Source organism: Tetrao urogallus (assembly GCF_951394365.1).
Source record: "Tetrao urogallus genome assembly, chromosome: 21".
Classification (NCBI taxonomy): Eukaryota; Metazoa; Chordata; class Aves; order Galliformes; family Phasianidae; genus Tetrao; species Tetrao urogallus.
In genome coordinates, this window is record NC_136834.1 from 3302796 (window position 1) to 3323144 (window position 20349).

Consider the following 20349-nt stretch of genomic DNA (forward strand, 5'->3'; position numbering starts at 1 on the left):
TGAAGCTTACAACTACTGTTGTCTGTATTAACTAGGTTGTGAAGATACAACTACATATAATTATAACTCTTGTGGAAAGTACCAAAGATCATAGGTGACCTGATGTTGCTCCTATTCACTGTCTTGTCAACCTCTCATATTTTCCCACTCTACTTCTGCTTTGGGCAAGACATGCTGTGAAAGAGGAATGCACACAAAGCCACCTGTGCCCAGATAAGAAAAAAAATTGGAATCTATAACTGGTAAAATGTAACATTATACAATATAGCCTGAAATTCTTAGCTTATCACACGGACCATTAAATGTTGATTATGATAACCCATTAAGTGAGTAAAAGCTTTCTGAAAAGATCCAGCAACACTGCAGTGTCATCGTGTTGGTGTGACAACAGAAGAAATAACCAGCGAGATTGCAATGATTGCTTAGACCAAAAAATATGACCAATCTTTGCCATGATCCTTTCTGGGTATCCCATTTCCTGCTTACAACTGTTGGCATCAGATGAACTTTTTTCTTAACACTGAAATCAAGCAAAGAGACGAAAAGCTAAAGAATGTGCCACCCAAGTGAAACCACCTCAAACAGTGCTAACAGCTCCGATTCCTACCTTCTTTTGGGTTCTGCTTAAACTGAGCAGAGAGAGAATTCAGGAAGATAACATCTCTGTCTCGGTCCTTCCAAGAGACTCTGAAGATTTTACAGACCAGCTGTAAAGCTTGCTCCTCGGATACCTCAGACCCAGACAGAGGTTCCTCCGTTAGGGGGAAAAAATAAAATAAAATCAACTTATTTGCATTAGTTTTAACTACACTGGTCAAGTCACAAATGTATCACACACAGGTCTTCTTTAAACAGCTTGTTAGAAGTGGGGAAGAATAAAATGTAGGTTGACAAAAATGGGCAACACAGAGAAGTTTTTTCCCTTAATTGGACATCACATCATCGCAATGGTAAACCTTGACTGCACAGAGATTTGCAGCAACTATCAGCACCTTTTCAGATGCTTTTATTCAAACCATTTCACAAACCATAGATGCTGAGTCATCAACACATTCTTATTTGACTTCATTACTCTACTGCTACTGTACAGACTTTCATGTAATTCTACCTCTCAAACTTACTTCTGCAGAGAAGGCTTTATTACTGATACCATTTCCAATGCAGATAACCAGGCAACAGAAAAATTTTTGCTCGTAGGTAAGGTCTACACTGTCTCCTATTCACTTATGTATTTGGAGACATCAAAAAGCTACAAGGAAACGAGCCAAGTTGGCAGAGCTTTACTTTACTTTCCACTGAGTCCCCCCCACTGAAGACTGTCCTCGATTCCAAGCTGTTTATTTCACAGCAGCACAATGCAAGCTGTCCAGCTGCCTGCTTTACAGCTAAGAGTTGACTGGAGAGGATTCTGCAGCAGGGTTATTGCTGGATGGCGTGAAGCCAGGCTTCTCCCAGCAGAGCCTTCTACTGACAGATTGGGAATAAACAAAAGGCATCTAAAGAACACTGCAAGAACTGTAGAAACTTCCCTACCCCAACGTCCCATTTCTTTGGGGCTTTATTTCACATGGACCTTAAAATCAAATGACAAAGAGGACAATCTTACAAATGAATTAAAGCCTTGTATCTGCTTTCTTCCACTTTCTACTTAAAATAGTTCTACTTCCTGTCTAAACCTCAATAGCTAAATGTTCTTATTTTCATATAACATTAAGAAGAAAATCCTATTACACAGCATTACTTCAGCATACATAGTGTACGAAGCAGTACTCAGTATGCTTCTAAAAGCTATATAAGTAATAAGCAAAATTCTTCAAAAGTATCTTAAGAAGCATTTATTCAGGCTTACTGTATATTAAAAAAAGTAAACACGGACACGAATAGATGACTTTTGTAGGGTATCAAATAAAGCATTTTCTTCAGTTTCCAAAAATCATTAATAAACCTATTTCTGAGAAATTCCAAATAGAGCTCTGATATTAGAGGTCCTGATTTTTTTTCCTTCCCATAAATTTTTATGAGGAAATTCAGTGCAGAAGTTTTTCCATAGATGACATCTGAAAGCCTCTAAAAGAGAACATTCAAAACAGAGGTTGCTGAACTCACTGCAAGCTAATATTCTACATCAGCCCTCCATTCTAAACCCTTGTTCCTGTTCCAGTTTCACTTTTTGGGATACTTAGCCATAAACAGTTCTAGTAAAGAAGCTTTTCCAAAAACCAATGTTGTCCATTTTAAGAAAGAAGAGAACACATGGCAAAACCAAGGAACATCACAGACTGCAAAGCTGCACTCGGGTAACAGCATGTCAGCATGGAAAAATGCAGTAAGGTAAAAAAAAAAAGGTAGAATTCACATAGTCAGAGATGAAATCTTCATAAATTAAACACAAAATGTTTAATAATAATGATAATAATAAACACGTAATAGAAGCCTATGCTACGATAATGTATGAAAAAAACAACTGGCACAGTTAGAGCCAAATTGCCTAATTTGAGGAGGTTTGCCATGAAATTCTGACAATCGACATTACAATAAACTACATCTGTAATCTGGAAGAGAAAGGCCAACGTAAACAAGCTAACCTTATCAGTCAGACTTCTTTTCTCCCTGCGATCATTCTCATCCACTTCCATGTTCTCAATTCCTGAATCCACATCTACCTGGGACATACTGCAAGTGGAAAGAAGAGGAAACGTCCATCAGCTTGCAGAATGCTGTAAGATGTCCTCTGTAGGATGCTGACAGAAGGAATGTCATCTTACGCAGCAAAGAAAAAGCCAGTGCAATAGGAACAGCCATACACACAAACAGCAATTAAAAGTCACAGGTTGATAAATACTTCTCAAATTACATTTTTTCTGAATTCAGAAAACACAGTACTAGATTTCTTCAGCAGGCAATACAAGCCACACAGCCATCACGTTCCATAATGTACACTCTTTTAAATAGAGCAGTTTGATCGTTCCCAACAGATAGGCTCACCATTTAACATCTAAGATGATGCTTTGTCTTTCATCATTTTAGGTCATGAGTTACCATGAAAGACAGACTAGAGACAGAATTACAATGGTCTAAACAGCATGTCATTTTTAAGCATTTAAAACTATTGCATTAACTTGGTTGGAGGTGAGAAAGAGCAGACTATTTTCTTGTCTAATGCTTTTGATGATTAGCAAGGTGCAGTATTTGCAAGCTTACACATGCTATTTTTTCATCATCATCATCATTTATTTTAATTTTTACCTTTTTTCACAGGAGACACTATCAATATCCATGCTCTGAGACCGAGAGAGAGACTGAGATTGTGTTTCAAGGCTGTTTGATGGAGAACTGCTGAGTGAACTCACTCCTTCGCTGCTCTGGCTTCGGTGGGCTACTCCTAAAAAAAGGCACCACCAAGGTTATTACCACAGAGATGAGAATGCACGACACAGTTACACGGATGGAAAAGGTGAGGAAATACTGGTTTTCAATCCTGCTGTTAAGCATTCTTAGTAACAGGAAATAAATGCTAATAAAAATCACATTTGACTACAGAGAATTGTATTTCCAACCACTCTTTACAGTAGCAATATAGAAATGCTTACCTGTATCATAACACAGAGAACAAAACAAATTTTGCATTAAGTGCTCAGAGACTCATTTCATAATAAATAGCTCTAGAAAACCACTTGGTTTTAAAGCCTGCATACAGCACAGCTAAGTGAATGATGTCAGATTTGAATAATACTTAAATTTGACTCCACCAAGTTAATCAATTAGCATGGATTTATAACAGTGCTCAGAAAGAAGCTAGAGAGAAGATAAAGGGACACTAGGCCCTTTCACTCAGCATGCTTTCTCCCTTCTCCAGTCTCATCAATTGAGAAGAGAGCTTCAAATCCATACACTAAAATGCAACGCACACAGAACATCCAAAGCAGACCACTGGAAGATCCAGTCGGCTCGCAGTGGTATTCTGAAGCATTTTGAACAAATGCATCAATAACATTAAAAAAAAATATATAGTTTTAATTTTTTTTTTTTTAAACAGCAAAAATGACTGCCACGTTCCCAATTCCAGACAGTCTGCAGGAAGGCTACAAACACATAGCAACAACTGCCTCTGTACAGACACTACTCCTTCTTTTTCATCTTTATTGCTAGAACCAAGTAATATTCTCGTCCCATCTCTGATCTGAGAAAGGCTGCTTACAGCTTTCTCCAAGCTCTTGTCTTGCAGAAGCCTTGTCTTCCTACATGCAAGACAAAGGGCTGAACTTGGTTGCCAACTGAGCTCTCCTACGACTGCTTTGAGTGCAACCCTAAGACATTGCCACGGCTTTCCTGCAAGTCAATCCTTCCCAAACAGCACCATCACAATGGGGTCAGCTTGAGTGAGGATATAACACAAATAATATTTGTAATACAAAATATAATAATAATAATACAAATACTGTCAGTTGTCCCATTAGACAAATTCTCCCACAGTTTACTAAGAAATTATCACTATTTTTCCTTCTCCACAAGAACAAGATAAGCATCCAACAAGTCCCAGCAGCACGCACCATTAAGTGTAACACCAACAAATGCACAGCAATACAAAACAGGGCTTTGGAGAACAGCTGACGAGCTTTAAGATACAAAGTAATGGATTCGCTTGGCAATGAAGATTCTTTGGAGAAGCATTACAGACCAGAAAGGCATGAGGAAAGACATGTATAATTACAAGCAATGCAGAAAAAGCGCTGTGTTAACACTGGAAGCTGAATGAGTCCTCCAACCATCTAAATGGAGAGGGCTCTTAAGTGCAGTCTACTCCTAAAATTTCTATCCAGTGACACTGGCTCAGGTTGTGTTTACTAATAAAATAGCTTTAATTGAAAGATGCGACCGTAGTCTCATCAATGTCAGGTACTTGCACATCAACAGCCAAACTCCTTGAAGGAAAACCTCCAGAGAAAGGCAGTATTAGTCTGTCTGCTTAAAAAGAACAGAGCAGTGAATTTACTCCTCTCGGTTCCTTGCTTGCTGTTTACAAGACATTCCCTAAAGAGTATTAGGTTTCAGGTGGGAAGTGTAAGACCAGATTCACAACCTATTTTTAAATTCCAGCACCAACTCTGTTTGTGTCACTACTGAGAAGTGCCAACTTGTCCCTCGCTCCCAGCAGTAACACATTCTGAATGCTTCCCAAATCATTTCTAAATTAAAAAAAAAAAGCTGAAAGAAAAAATCATTTAGAAGACAACTGGTGGAATTCAGCATGGGAAGTAGGAAAAGTAGCTTCTCTGCACCATTCCAACTCATGTTCTAAGTTTCTGTGCATAGAAACAATTTATATTTAATTTCCCCTTGTATTAGATTGGGAATTAGTACATCAAAACCCCTCAGGTCTTCAGATAAAAAAAATGGAAAAAAATAACTTGCACTGGCATTCAGAAAAGAATTTAACAAGCAGAATATTTAAACAGACACATTCTGTAACTGGAGCCACATAAAAGTACACTGCCGTATGGTAAGACAACACAAAATGCACACCTAACTGGTGTCCACCACAAAATACTTGCTGCATTTACATTTTAGTTGTTCTCTATGAAGAGGAAGAGATAGGAGACAAGATCCTCCAAGAAAAGTGAATCATCACTTACTACTTATAAGCCAGTATTAAACACCTGCAAAAGACTTCACCCAGGAAACAGGAAAATGCCAAGTCTATTTCTAAATGGACAACTATTTCATCCAGTCCTGAAATTTTAGGCATGGATATTGCAGTTCTGACACTGGAAGTCCTTGCAGGAGGGGAAAATCCCCACGGCCCAACACAAACTCTGCACAGAACCTAAGGATGTAGAAATACCAAGCACAGCCTCTGGACTGGGTTCAATCGGGTTGCAAACTAAATAAAGGCAACATTCGAAAGCAGAACTTCAATGATGTAATTTCCCCACAGATAACACGGAGCAGAAACACACTGCCCATGGCAGGGAAAGGCTGCCTTTAGGTACTCCAGCACACCCCTGATTCAAGATATCCCAGTTACAGCTTGGTTCTCTCTCACTAACTCACATAGAAAAAGACAGTCTTCCATGAGTCTTGCCAAGGCACAAACCTCCCATCTCTTCCCAAACAGGTGGATAAAGGAACTAGAGCAAACAAGGTTTTATCATGGTGAAGAGTGTTGTTTTGCATTCCCTTGGGGTCACAATCCCACTGCCAGGAAAATCAACTTGACCTGGAGCACTCATTAACAGGCCTCTTTAAGCCAACTGTCTACCTACCATCTTTTCACAATAAATCTTCCAGAATTTAATTGTATCTGAGCTGTGATGGATGAGGCATACAATAAAACAACTGACACCTGAAGTTCCAGTTTTCCTTAAAAAAAGACAAAAAAACAACCATAAATGCAAGCACAATAGCATGCAGAAGTTATGAAGATCACTGGCCCTCTATGCAGGGCTGTCACTGAAACACTATTTCTAGGATCTCCAAAGTACTTTTAAAATGTCACATGGAATAAGTGAGCACACATTCCATGAAATTGATGTATGAGTCTGATCCCAAACAACTTCACATAAAAATTGATGCTTGCAAGGACATTGTTCTGCTGGGGCTGCTTTCTGTATGTCCAAATAAATTAAAATCCTCTGCAGTCATTTCAGTCTACTACTGCAAAGGAACTCCTGCAAGGCACACAGTGTTAGCCAAGTCCTCATTTACGCTAAATAAATTCAGCAGATAATCAGCTGTGAACACTTTCTTCCTGATTTATTCCCCCAGTTTAACTATATCCCTGATTGTGAGGTGCAAATACACATTACTGAATTGCTACAATGACTGGCACTATAGGAAAAAGCAATCCACTGCCTAGATGCCTTCTGCTTCTTGTGATCAAAGTTTTATCTGTGTAATTAGCAACTGTCCAATGCAGACAGATGAATCCGTACAACAGGAGTCTCTAAGGTCTTGATTGTACAACCATTTCAAACCACAATAAACCAGTCTGCCAGGATATGAACATTTCTGCTTCAGGTAGGTTCTTCCACATCTCCTGTTCTGTTGGCATTAGCGTTTACACAATTGTGCATCTGCTTGAAAACTAACCATTAATTTTTTGTGGGTTAGTTTCCACCTGGAGTAAGTCCTCACCACACATTTGCTACTGTCAACAGGGGGAGAGGCAGAGAGAAAGGCACCTTTCAGCAAGAGCCAGACCTAAGAGGGATTAAAATAGTCCTGTAACCACAGGCTGAGTGAACATGGTAAGCGAACTCTGTACTATTCGCAAAATAAATAAAGACATCTTTGCTTCTGGGTTGCTGTCTATCATCACAACGACAATACGCAGCGTTAAATTCCAGCCGTACGTGATTTGCTCAGGAAATGCTTTTGGTAGCTTTTCTCTGGCCTGCTCTGGATACAAGGCGACAAAACATGCAAAAGGCAGCCCCTTCCAGACACCTTGGATCCTCCCAACTTTGCATACTTTCTGCATTTGTCTGATTTTAATAGATAAGGAACTTCATATGGTCTAAAGTAACTGCTATTTGTAAATATCCTACTTGTCCTCACTGCAGCAAACACTGGAATTGGGAAAACCTTCATCTTGTCAAAAATACTGCAACACAAACAAGAAAGCAAATACTTCATTCTCGTGTTGAGCACAGTCATAGCCCACTACTTTTAATTGTGCCAACCACCAGTAATTAAAGATCAGAAATGAACTTGGCACCGATTGCTAAGAAGTACACAGGAATCCATCAATAAAAATTGTGTTGCAAGACTGAAATTACTTTTTATCAAGGAGAAAGGGGAGACTGGCTTTCTTACTGTACTACTTGTCAATAGAGAAACGCATTACACTCAATCAGCTCTGATGAAGACTTCAAATATTATCCTTAGTTTTACTGACGCCTAGAGAAGAATTTTAACAATCCATTTATATTCGGTAAAATGAAGACTTGAGCACCTTCAGTGACCAATTCAGAGTGGTTCTTTCAGGAAGTTATTTTTATGATAGCAGAAATAGTGGTAACAGCATTCAAGCTCTGAACGTGAGGGGTCGCACAATAACATCCGACAAGCAGGCAATACTCGTTGCTGCCCCAAAGGCCGGCCTACCTGATGCACCTATGGGCGAGGTAGCTGGGGTCATGCTGTGGACGCTGAGGCCGAGGCTGTGGGACGGCCCCGGGGTCGGAGCTGCTGCAGGTGGCCCAGGTGGGGTCTCTCTCTGCGGCGATGTGAGCGGTGTGCTGGGCTGGGACGATGGTCCCCCTGCCAGCCGGGCAAGGCGCCTTCGACGGATCTGCACAAAGGATATCAAACAAACAGAAAAATTCATTTGCACGTACATACACACACTCCACAGTTTTCCACCGCTGGGTCTCCTAAATGGCACGGTATCCCCTCCTGCAACACTGCAAATACAGAAGGTTGCTTCAAAACCTACCATCTGCAGCTCTCTTATTGCCATTTCTCTGTTTTGCACAACAATACTTGATGCTTATTTATTAAGTATGTATTTGCTGCCTTGGAAAACCCATTTGCACTGGAGAATTCTGTGTCCATCCCTCTAACAGTTGTGTAAGACAAGTCTAACATTTACCATTCAGCAGTTTCAAAACCTCTAACACACCTCCTGATTTATTGGGGCATTTGATGAAACAAACCATGTTAATCTAATAAAAGAGCTAAAAGGAACATGACCTTTACCTTCATTTCTCACCGCATAACACTAATAACAAAATTCTACTTAAGAAGATCCAACTGAACTTTATTAAGAGAGGACTGTATGCAACACTATCTGAAACAGCTGTGCAACACTGGAAATCTACCTGTCACCTGCTGGGCAGGAGTGTCTCGAGAGGCAAATGAAGACAGTCAGTAGCAACCTGCCATTACCTGAAGCAGTCTGACCAAATGGAGTTTTGGAAAATCAGTTTTCATGCTACCAGTGGGGCAGTGCAGTATTTGCCTTCGGGAAACTATTTATTAAACCTCATTTCTGATCGCATAAAGCTAATATAAGATAAAGCTCACAAAACTCGTATTTGAGAACTATGAAACTTGAAGCAAAAAATGAAAAATATAGAAGAAATTATCCATAATTATGGGCTGCCTCAGATAATCTGATACAAAAGCTTCTGGTACAAAGAAAACAAGCATGGAGTAAAAGCAGATGTTCAATCCCCACACAAGCTCATGTTATTCCCTGTTGGTATTGAGATCCCCAAGCACTGGTGTAATTCCTCAGTTTGCATTTCTGCTCACAACCCTGTAGAACTGCTGGGGAAGTTAAAGAGTGAAGTAAAGAGTGAAGAACAATCTGCGTCAAGTCCATGTCTACGCGACATTGCTGCAGTCACATAATGGTCTGTGAAAACTACTCCAAGGGGAGGAAGAACAGATCAAATTAAATCAGACATCAGATTTGGAACTATATGTGGAGAGAGAGGCACAGAAAAATACACCCAAATGTTAATGTTAATCAAGAAATGTATACATTTATTCTCAACCATGGTCAAACCTAGATGACTCAACTGATGCCACATCCCTCACAGGGTATGATTTGCACAGATGCTCTCTGCATCAAGCAGGTAAGCAGGTAAGCAGCAGCGAGCTCTTTTGTGCCACCCCACACCTCTTCACCTACAGCAAAGGCAACACCAACACCAGAGCTATGTCACAACCAGCTGTGGTCGATATTATTCAAACAGGAGGTCACTTGCTTCACCCCTAGTCCATTAAGCACTGACCTTTCATACAGACCAATGCTCCGGACTGTAACCTGCCCTGAAGAAATTTCTGAAGAAGGGACCATATTGAAGAAACCTGCCTGGATACTGGGATGCTTTTAGATAAAATTCTGCAATTCAAAAAAACTCAAGAATTTTCCTACCCACTTAAGAATGACAAATCATCATTCGACTCCAAGTATACTGAAAGAGACAGGTTTCTCAAAGGTGAGTGATAAAGAACTGGGTTTGGCTGCTCTGATGCCCCAAGTCATCATACTCCTCCAGGTTTACATAAAATTTTCAAGGAAACTTGAAATTTGCTCTGAAAATTTGATAATTACGGGGAAAAAAGGACAAAGAAACAACAGTGCTGTGCCAGAAAGGCAAAGCCATCAGGCTGAAGTGGGAGCATGCAAATACAGCATGGAACTGATGCATGCCTTCTGTCCGGTTCATTCGCTTGTGCCTGGACACAGCATGGGCCGGGATGTGGGCAGTGCAATGGGCACAGCACAGTGCCATGGGCCTCGTGCTGGGCCTGCAGGACGCAGTGTTTGCACAGCGCTGGGCTGCAGCCCGCTGCCTCCACGTAGCACAAAGAGTGTGACAGAGCTGCGGGAGTTCAAAGTCAAAACAACCTGGCTTCACTTTGGATTGCATGACTAACCACACCGCCACGGTGTAACACGTGGGGCTTTTTTATATTTATTATTTTATTAGGAGCATTTAGGATACCCTCAACAATACCTAACCCTTGATTTCAGCAGCACTGCTTGCAACAGCAACCTATGACAAGCGCTGTGTCACTACATTGCCCAACAGCAACAAGTTATTTGGTACCAATTACTACATCAGCACTGTTTGTTCCATAACCTACCTTCCCTCCACCATAATACACAGTTTAAAAGCTTAATGAAAAAAAAAAAATCTAATTGGCTGAATGGAAAAGGCATCGTGTTATTAATTAGTACAGTTCTTGCCGGATACATTTGGTCTTGGGACAGTAACTTTCAGAAATATATTTTTGATCTTAACGGGCTTCCAAAAAGCTGTTAGCTGGACATGTTGTGACAACCAATGTAAAAATAGCAGCCTGTGAAAGCAGCTGATAACTGAAGCACACAGCAGAGCTGTAAGCATACAGGCAGAACTGCTCCCTTGGGCTCAAGCACCTCAGCTCAGATTTGTACATAATTTCACAGACAACATCTGTTTTAGTAGAAACTGCTTCATGAGCTTCTAAAGAAAATGTTTCTACTTCTGCAGCCAGAGAAGAAATCCCACCTTTGTACAATAAGGTGTAATCGGAATTCTTTGCAGCTTGTAATTTGTATTCTTACAGCATGTTAACCAAGCTTAAGGCATGCTTCATTTCCTGGGGATGTTGCTCATGGTCCATAGGCACACAGCACAACTCCAAGCTACTCAACAGCTGTACACGAAAGACACCAGGTTCACCTCATTCTGTCCCACTTCATGACATACTCAGCTTGACTTTGCTTTTTCCTACACAGTTCCCAATTCTTACAATATTATCAAGCACTCACACTAAAATTCACACCAAAAAGAGGATTTTTGCTTCTCCCAGATCCATGATGGTTTTGGCATGGGCTGTAACAAAAGACAGCTTCCACAGAATCACAGAAACACCAAGGTTGGAAAAGACCTACAGGATCATCCAGTCCAACCACCCACCTATCACCAATAATTCTCACTAAACCACGTCCCTCAACACAAAATCCAAACGTTCCCTGAACACCTCCAGGGTCGGTGACTCCACCACCTCCCTTTGGTGCTTTAACAAAGTAAACACAGAGAAAACTTCAGCGAGAGACTGCAGTGGTAAACATCTGAAGTTAACATGCATTCTACATCACAACGCCAGTCATCGACTGCATTCATCTCTCCTCTCTGAGAGTTAAGATCTGTTACCTGCACACAATACAGTCAAATATAAGGAGATAACCTCACCTACAGGAGCCTTGCAGCTAATTTCAAGTTCGGCTACTGCCAGATAAGAGGTTTTCAGACAGAACTCACACAAGATGCAAGACAGAAACACCTCAGTGAGAATGCTGCTTTCTGTACAGCCTAACTGCGATCCGGGCTGCACCGCATTGAGAATAGCAAAGCGGAGGTGCAAAGGAGTCCTCAGACAGACAGACAGACTGATTGACAGACTCCAGCTCTTCCATAGCAATAAGAAGCAACCGCGCGATTGCCAAGCAGGCCCGGTCAGAGCAGCGATCGGCCATGAAGCGCCTTAGGACCGCAACCAAGCGACGGTGAGGAAACAAAACGGCACCAGGCGCGCGGTCCGCACCTCGCTCCTCTGACAAAGCGGTATTTTAAGCGTCTCGCTACGGGTAAAAGAAAGATTTGATCATCGTTTTGGAAATCACACCCGGGAGGCGCACGAAGCGCCGGCACTCAGCACAAAGCTGCGCTCCAAACGAAGCGCCGAGGCGAGCGGCCGGGACAGCAGCACCGCCGGGCCCCGCGCCCCGGCACTCCGCCTCACCTCATCCGCGCTCAGCTCCTCCATCGCCTTCCTCTTAATGGTGAACGCGGAGGGAGGGCGGGCGCTTTCCTCCGCCCCGCCGACGGGCAGCTCCGCGGAGCGCTCTCCGGCCGCCTCCGCACTTCACAAGGGCATCGCCGGGGCGGCCTCGCCTCGCCCGCCGGCAGCCGACCGCTCCGCCGCCGCCCCCGGCCCGCCGCCCGCCCGCGCCTGGGCTCCCGCCGCGCCCCGTGAAGGAGCCGCCCGCCGCGCGCCGTGCGCCCGCCCGCGCCCCTCGGCCTCAGCTCCCGCCCGCGCCGCGGCCGTTGCCCCGCGCAGAGATTATTCATCAAAACAAGAGGGCGGCAGCGGCGGCCATCTTGGGGGTGGGTCACATGAGGCCTCCGAGGGAGCCGGGCATGCCGGGCCGCGCGCGGCGGCGGCCAATGGGGAAGGGCGGGAGGCGGCGGGAGGCGAGCTGGAGGGGCGGGGCTCGCAGCGGCGCGTCGTGGCGCGGCGGAGGGGCGGGGCCTGGGGGCGCCATGGCAACGGGGGCGGCCGTAAGGGCGGGAAGGGCGGGAAGTCGTGTGAGGATCGTTCGCTGGCTGCCTGGAGGTGGGAATACTGGCGTGCCAGCTGTCGAGGCGCCCGCTTCTCTTCAAAGACACCGTGAGCTTTACCTCATCGTTACCAAGAAGGGATGGAGCCTGCTGCCGTACTTTTGCCCGGCTCCTTTGAACCTGAGGTATTTTGTTTTCTTCCCGTGGAACAACACAAGCTTTTCTGTATCGCGTCCTTTCGTTATGCCCTGAAATGATACTTCTGTGTAAAATATTCCTTTCTTTCTCTTCCTTTTTCTTTGCCTAAGGATAGCTGCTACGGTGGAATACAGGAGGGGGGTCGTTAGGGAACTACCCCCAGTTGTGTGTCTTAGAAGTTAATGTTTAGGTGTAAAACTCAGCAACCTTAATGGTGTTTGTGCTTGTGCTCCTTAAACCTCCATATACCATGTACAACTTTTCTTCCACATGTACTTAAAAGAAATGTTCAATGGAGCATGAATCTGAACTGTTCTTTTGAATTTGTATTGTCTGTTGTAGCTGTAAGGTCCAGAAGGAGCGCGGAGCCCTTCACCCATCTGCTCTGTGCAGATGTGTGCTCTGTGCATCTTAAAGTCACGTTCTCAGCACTGGCACTGCCTGCAAAATGCAACAGATGGTTGCTGGAAGGGTTTCGCCATCAAAGCTGTGGTGAGGTAATGGAGCTGAAACACTTTGGACTAAAACCCGGTGCCTCCCTGGTGAGTTCTGTTCCTGTCCTTTAGTTCTGGAGCTGTGGGGATCCTGGTTTAGTTTCTTGGTGAAAGTTACCTTACTGTCTCTTTTCTTCCTCAGTTACAAAACATAGAACTGTTCTCTCATTTCTTTCACTTGGCATTTCAAGATGGTTAATTTGTGTTTTTTTAAAGCGTGTGAATTTAGTTAATTTACTGTGAGCAGTTCTGTCCCTGGCTGCTTGTCTCTTCCTCAGCAACTACAAATCATCCTCCAGTGAGCTGGGCGTAGCATTGTCTGCTTTCAAATCATCCATTTGAAGTAGGAAGGTAGCAATGTAAAAAAGGAATGTAATTGATAGCAACTCTTCTACGTTTTTAATAGCAAAACCTTCTCTATAGTAGCCTTACTACCAAAGTGTGATATTTATAGTCACATGAGCTTTTACGATTACGTTTCTCTGATTTCTAATTGTCTCTCTTCGTACTAACAGACTTCTTAATGCTGTCACCACCTCTGTGGTGTTTCTCATGCACAGGTGATTGGAATACATGATTTTAAACTGTGCGACTTGAACGTATTTGCAATATTTAACACTGGAAGAGCTGCTGTAGGGTATCACTACAGTTTAAATGAAAATGCATTCTGTTGCAGTGGTGTCATCTAATGGAGTAGCAAAGTCTGTGACTGCTGCAGTATGTTAGTGGTAGAGGTGACAGAGTTATGGATCCAAGTTGAAGGAGGGAAGATTTAGGTTGGATGTTAGGGGGAAGTTCTTTACAAGAGAGTGGTTAGGCCCTGGAACGGGCTGCCCAGGGAGGTTGTGGATGCCCCGTCCTTGGACGTGTTCAAGGCCAGGTTGGACGGGGTCCTGGGCAACCTGATCTAAATGTGTATGTTTGGTGGCCCTGCTAGGCAGGGGGGTTGGAACTACATGATCCTTGAGGTCCCTTCCAACCCGGGTGATTGTGTGATTGTGTGATTTATATTAAGTTCTATGGTATTATAAATCTCGTTTCCGAGCAAATAAAAGCAGCTCTCAGTTCCAAAGTGAATACTCCGTTGGAAATCAGGAAATATATTCCATGTTTTACTCCCAGTCCTCCAAATGTCCCTGTCCTGACTCCTAAGGTGTACCAGGACTTTCCTTCTTGTTTTGGAAGCCACATTTCGAGTCCTCTGGTAGTTATCTGGGATATTGATCTAATTAAAAATTCTCCCAGCTTCAACAGAGCTGAGAGTGAGGAAGAGATACCTAAATAATGAGTTGTACTACTTATCTCTAAAAGCTTTGAGGATAAGTTGAGTGAAAAACAGAATCCTAATTAAATCTATCTGAAGCTCAGTAATTTAGATTAAACTTCAGCAATAGGACCTGTGTGCTGTTAGTGTTACCCAGGAGATGTAGCAGCTCATTTCACATGTGTAACAAGTTGATCTGGCCACTTATTTACATGAGCTTATTCTTCTTTCTTGTTTCTGACCTGGTGAATTGTTGCATAGTAAAGTATGCTAGCAAATGGAACAAATACATGCGAATAAGCCTCACCAGGAGCAGCATTATTTTTTACTTTCTATATGTGCTGATAGCATCAAATTATTTCATGGACTGAAACTTATGTGATTGCTGAGACCTATCTTTGTTATCAGGGGATGTGGTCACTGACTGACTTCCTCTGGTAAACTGAACTTCATTGTTATGAAAACAAAGCAAGACTTCACATTACTCATTTGAGAGTTAGTGGGAGCAGTTAACTGCCTCCAAAGTACCAGTGTGTATCTTAAGGAGAGAAGCATTTTAAACAGTAAAGTTCCATCCTTGGTTGGAATCTTAACTTTTTACCGTTCCTAGAGTTACACAAGTTTAAGCTGTGCTTCCTGTTTTGTTTGATCTTGCCATGCCCTTTTAGAAGGGGGAATGGTTCTTGTTTTGATCTAGGTGACTAGTTAACCACAAAGCACCGTATCGCTCACAACTGGGGATTTTTCCCCTCTCCAAAACATATTCAGAAGACAGGTACTTAAGATGTTTTGTGGTGTTTATTAGCAAAAATCAGATCTTTGACACTGCTAACAACCAGTAGTATTTCCTGAGACAGAAACAGATTGTTTATTTAGAAAGAAATCAGGTTTTGTATTTTCAGTTATCACTGGACACCAGAATGCATGACCTCCTGCTGTCTTTCCATGTTGGAACCAATGCTGATATTTAAGCTCTCTTGAATACTTGCTTACATATTTGATTCTCACAACGAAGCTCCTACAAAACAAACAAACAAACAAAAAAATACCCATATATAGTAACCAAAGGAACTCCAAAGGAGAAGACATATTTTGCTATGCCCACTGACCATCACTGAGCTGCTGTGCTGTTATGCTTAACGTTCTGCATTTGGCTGTGCAAGATGAATAAGAATGAAATGGTAAAACTATATTGTGGGTTGAACTTGATGATTTCTAGAGGTCCCTTTCAACCCCTACAATTCTGTGATTCAGCTAAACTAGCTGAAAGCAAAATGGGTTCCTTATGTGCTATTCTGTGTATTGTTGAGGTAGAAGACAATTTGCACATTATGACTACAATACAGGTTGCATTTTTTTGTCACCTAGAGGCAGTTCAGAAGGAAATCAAATACCAAATGGAGGTCATCTCCTTCGAGCCAGTGAGTCCAGCCCCTGTTCTTCTTCTCCCCAGCCTGGACACAGACAAGTTTGTCATGGTCCCAGGTAACCAGGCTCTGTTAAAAAGAAACCAAGTGTTTATGTTACCTCAGTTCTGAAATGTCTAGTAGACAGTATCCTTTCTTCCTTGATAAAATGTACCTAAATTAAATACTGTTGCTGAGGGAATGTGGAACTTTTGATCACTAGCTGAGGCTCTTGCATCTATATCATACTATCTATATTAAAAATAGTATTATTGCAACAATTTCAATCCAGATAGCAAGGTGAACTACAGCATCTTCCTTCTGTAAGAACACATTGATTTTTGAATTATTCAGTCTTACCTTGCATTTTCTGTTATCCAGGCCTTTATTGTCTTCCTCAAACTCTTCACCAATTTTAAATTGGAGCATGTAGTCTCTGAATGTGCTTGTAGTATGGATGGAAAACGAATCGCCATCCTGTTTGATCACTTTCTGAGGCTTCAGCATTTTTGCTATCTTGCGTGTTGCAAAGTCAATGCCTTTGACAGAAGAAAAAAGCCAGTGAGAGTTGTACTGCTCACTGAGTGTTCCGACAGCTGGGATTTACCTGTATTGCTTCCAGAAGCATTTCTTAGGGATGGTTTGACTTACTGCAATGCAAATTTGGTTTTGTTGTTCTTGTTTTTATTTTCTACTCCCCCAGCAGTGCTATGTTGCACATTTAAGGCACGTTCTTGAACATTTGGTCTTTTTCCATACACCCCGACTCCAAGAACTCCCTACTTATTAGCTACAAGGAATAATAGTTAATGGTCTTTCATTATCCTTAGAGAGGAAAAGAATGATGTGGCATAGTTTTTTGCGAGGCAGTTTCTGTAAGTCTGTCCTGAAAAGCAAAAGAAGTTCAGTAGACAGAGAGCTCTTCCCTGTCTCTGAAAGGTGTACAAAAGTTCTACTTGTCTGTCTGGTACTTGTTACATTCCTGAAGGCTGCAAGGACAGCTGGGTGATAGGCTGAACTGATAGCTAATGCTGTGCCAATAACCAGCTAGTAAATATCCTCTGCTATGTTTTGGGCAGGGGTGGGAATCGTCAATATCTAGGTTTTAGAAGAATTCAAACAATTAAAATGCAGGAGGCCCCTCACAAGGGAAGAGAGAAGATAGGATTAGGTCTTTTCACTTACCTAAAGCTGTCATGTAGCCTTCAAAGTTGTCATTACTGACAAGGTTCCAGGTTCCACTGAAATCCACAGGCATTGCTAGATTGTGAGAAGGAGTTACAGTCAACCCCTGTCCAAAAGCAGATGTAAAGAAACAGATTTCCAACCAGGCCTTATATGAGAGACCGTGGGTGGGATTGTGTCTGAGAGCATTGATGGTGGAGGGGAGGGGTACTGCTGCTGAGCCAATAGGAAAGGCAATATCTGCAGATGAGCATTGCCTGGGTTGGAGGGAAAAGTTCACAGTTTCCGAAATCTTTGTATGGAGCAAATGTTATTAACTCAAGAGTCACAGCACAAACCAAAAACTGATTTAAACAGCTTCTGTCTATCTTGTATCTTTTGAAAGGTATCATGGACACAGTTTGTCATTCCTAAGATTTCGTGTGTCCACATTCAGTCTGAGGGTTTATGATTTGAAATCTGAATACTTTTTTGAAAAGGAGATCTACCCATGGGGCTGTATCAGTAAGTCTTAAAGCTGTATTTCAGTGTAGTAGAAGTGAGCAGTATACCTCATTGGTTTGTGTCTGTAGTGAACAGTGGGCAGCGTTGTTGTCTAGCAGCTATAACAGGAAAGTGAAAGGCAAATCTTATTTGCACATTATTCTCTGATGTGACCCTCAACACAACTCCGCTGTGCCACAGTTATCTGTTGATGTTCTGACTTCTTTACTTCTGTTACTTATGTTCTGGCTGAACCAAGACCCAGACTCATGGGCAACGTGCAGAATGAAAGCAAAATTCTGTTTTCTCTGGTACTTTACCAGACAGGAAGCTTATGTAACAATTGAGGCTGAAATGACAGACCTAGACGCCTGAGGTCTGTTCACAGTTCTACAGCTGTATCTGTGAGCTTTCTAGAGGAGAGTTGCATTTCTTTAACCTGAAGGAAAGGATCTGAGGAGGTGATAAAGCATCCTTCCAGAACTGAAAGGGGAGCCTACAAGAGAGCTTGTGAGAGACTTTTTACAAGGGCATGTAGTTATAGGACAAAGGGTAATGGCTTTAGGCTAGAAGGTACATTTTGGTTAAATATGAGAAAGATGTAGTGAATTTTCTTCACTGTGGGGTGTTGAAGCACTGCAAGGTGCTGCCCAGAGAAGCTGTGGAGGCCCTGTCCCCAGAAATACTCAAGGCTGGGTTGGATGTGGCTCTGAGCAGCCTGAACTAGTTGGAGGTGTCCTTGCCCATGGCAAGGGGGTTGGAAGTAGATTGCCTTTAAAGTCCCTTCTAAACGGAATGATTGTCTTCCATGAGAAGAGAACACGCTGCTTTGAGTTTGAATGAGAGAACTCACAGCTGCTACTTTTATCTATTCAGGGTAGTCTGAGTAAAAGGATAATACTTTGCAGAGAAGATTGTTTCACTGAACTTTAGCTACATTTTTGGAGCAAAGTTTGACCTGTATGACTCACAGAATCATGTGGGTAGGAAATGAAGACGTCAAAGCTTCTTTCCTGTTTGCGGATGGATATTGTTCTCCAACATGTACTTAACTAGGACTGGCACAGAGGAATGCAAATGAATGCTCTTCCTGGACTCAGATAGTAACATTTCACCCACAACTTGTTACTACGAAGTTGTGATACTTGAAGAGCTCTCTTGTGCGCTCCTGTCTCTTCCAAGAAAAGAGAAATCATTACTAGAATAAAGCCTCTGCAGAAATCTGGATTAAAGTTGCAGTTCAATACGAAGATTCTGCAGATTGCCAGGGTTTACAGAAAGAAACATTACATTGGTGCAGAATTTCAGATTAAGACTTATGGAGGGTCCTAGCATTACTATTTCAAGTCTAATCCAAGGAACCGGCTGTGGAACTTTTGTAAGAGCTACCTACTGTCCTGTGATGGTTCAGTTATCCTTCCCTTACAAATTCTCCTGTTTTTCTTGTCAAGACTCTTATTTTTTCATTTTTATCTTAATTGCTGTGCAGCACTGAGCATCGAACACAACTCAGAAGCAGATAAAGTGCTCCTATTGCTGTTGTAGCGTTTGTAAAATAATTCAATCTGAATTACACGTGTGATATAAGAGCCCTCTGTTCTCTTACTAGTGTAGAATCAAATGCAATAATGTAAAAAAACTAAAACAAGAAAAGAAGGCAATTTATTTTACAGAGCATCTATGAATACGTTGTAGCTTCTTTATAGAAGTTCAATGAACTGCATTATTCACAAACTTTACATTTTGAAGAATATAAATTCTCTGTAGATAAAGCCCACTCATGGAAGTTTTACTTCTTTATCATTTTGCAAAATGATGCTTCACTAATTATGATGCTACTATTCAGAACAGATTAGAACACTAAATTCTGTGTGTGCTTACTCCCAGTGTTGTAATGGAGGCTTCTGGATCTCACTGGTAAAACAGAAGATCTATATTCATTGCAGTTTTTGAACAATATTCTGGTTTGTATGGAAAAAACTCTACTGATAATGTTCTTCCCTCTTAAAAGTCATGCAATCAACAGACATCAGATTTGGTTAATGACTAAAACTAGTATATTACATGCAATTTACTCTGTTGAAAAACCCATCATGTGTAACTACAATGAAATGAAATGAAATATGAAAATGAAAATTGAATACAATGAGATGAATACAATGAAAATGCGGTGAAATAGTGTCTGATAATCAGTGCTTCATGAAGCATTAAATTATTATTATTACTTTCAAATATGCAGTTTCTCTAGAGTTGCACAAAGCACACCCATACACACCAGTGTCATTATTTAGAAGAGTAAACCTAAAGCACATTTTCATGCTGAAAAGTGACCACAGAAATAGGTTGCTTCCCACTCAATAGATCTGCTCTGTTTATTCAGAAACACACTAATCGAGTTGAGTAATTAATTTAGATCTTGTTCTTTGCTCTTATCTGCCACAGAGACAGCAGACAGAAAAGAAATACAGATCTTGTTCTTTCCCATGCACCATCACTAATATAGTTCAAATTCAATCTTCAGTGGCATTTTGATT

General features: G+C 41.9%; 2 protein-coding genes across 4 annotated transcripts in view; both read right to left on the reverse strand.

Annotated features, from left to right (window-relative positions):
- The window catches only part of UBE4B (ubiquitination factor E4B), a gene marked incomplete at both ends in the record, with an annotated part of 34422 nt that extends 22152 nt beyond the window's left edge, over positions 1-12270 (reverse strand). For all 3 annotated transcript variants that reach the window (XM_079545431.1, XM_079545430.1, XM_079545429.1), the window contains 5 exons: positions 608-752; positions 2586-2673; positions 3247-3382; positions 8107-8293; positions 12247-12270. In XM_079545431.1, the coding sequence (XP_079401557.1) occupies positions 608-752; positions 2586-2673; positions 3247-3382; positions 8107-8293; positions 12247-12270 (580 nt within the window). The remainder of the gene's footprint in view (positions 1-607; positions 753-2585; positions 2674-3246; positions 3383-8106; positions 8294-12246) is intronic.
- A 3438-nt stretch (positions 12271-15708) lies between these two features.
- Positions 15709-17405, reverse strand: RBP7 (retinol binding protein 7; the record flags this gene model as incomplete). Its single annotated transcript, XM_079545595.1, has 4 exons — positions 15709-15759; positions 16136-16237; positions 16508-16686; positions 17333-17405. The coding sequence occupies 4 exons, from the start codon at positions 17403-17405 to the stop codon at positions 15709-15711; spliced, it is 405 nt and encodes a 134-aa protein (XP_079401721.1).
- Positions 17406-20349: the final 2944 nt, after the last annotated feature.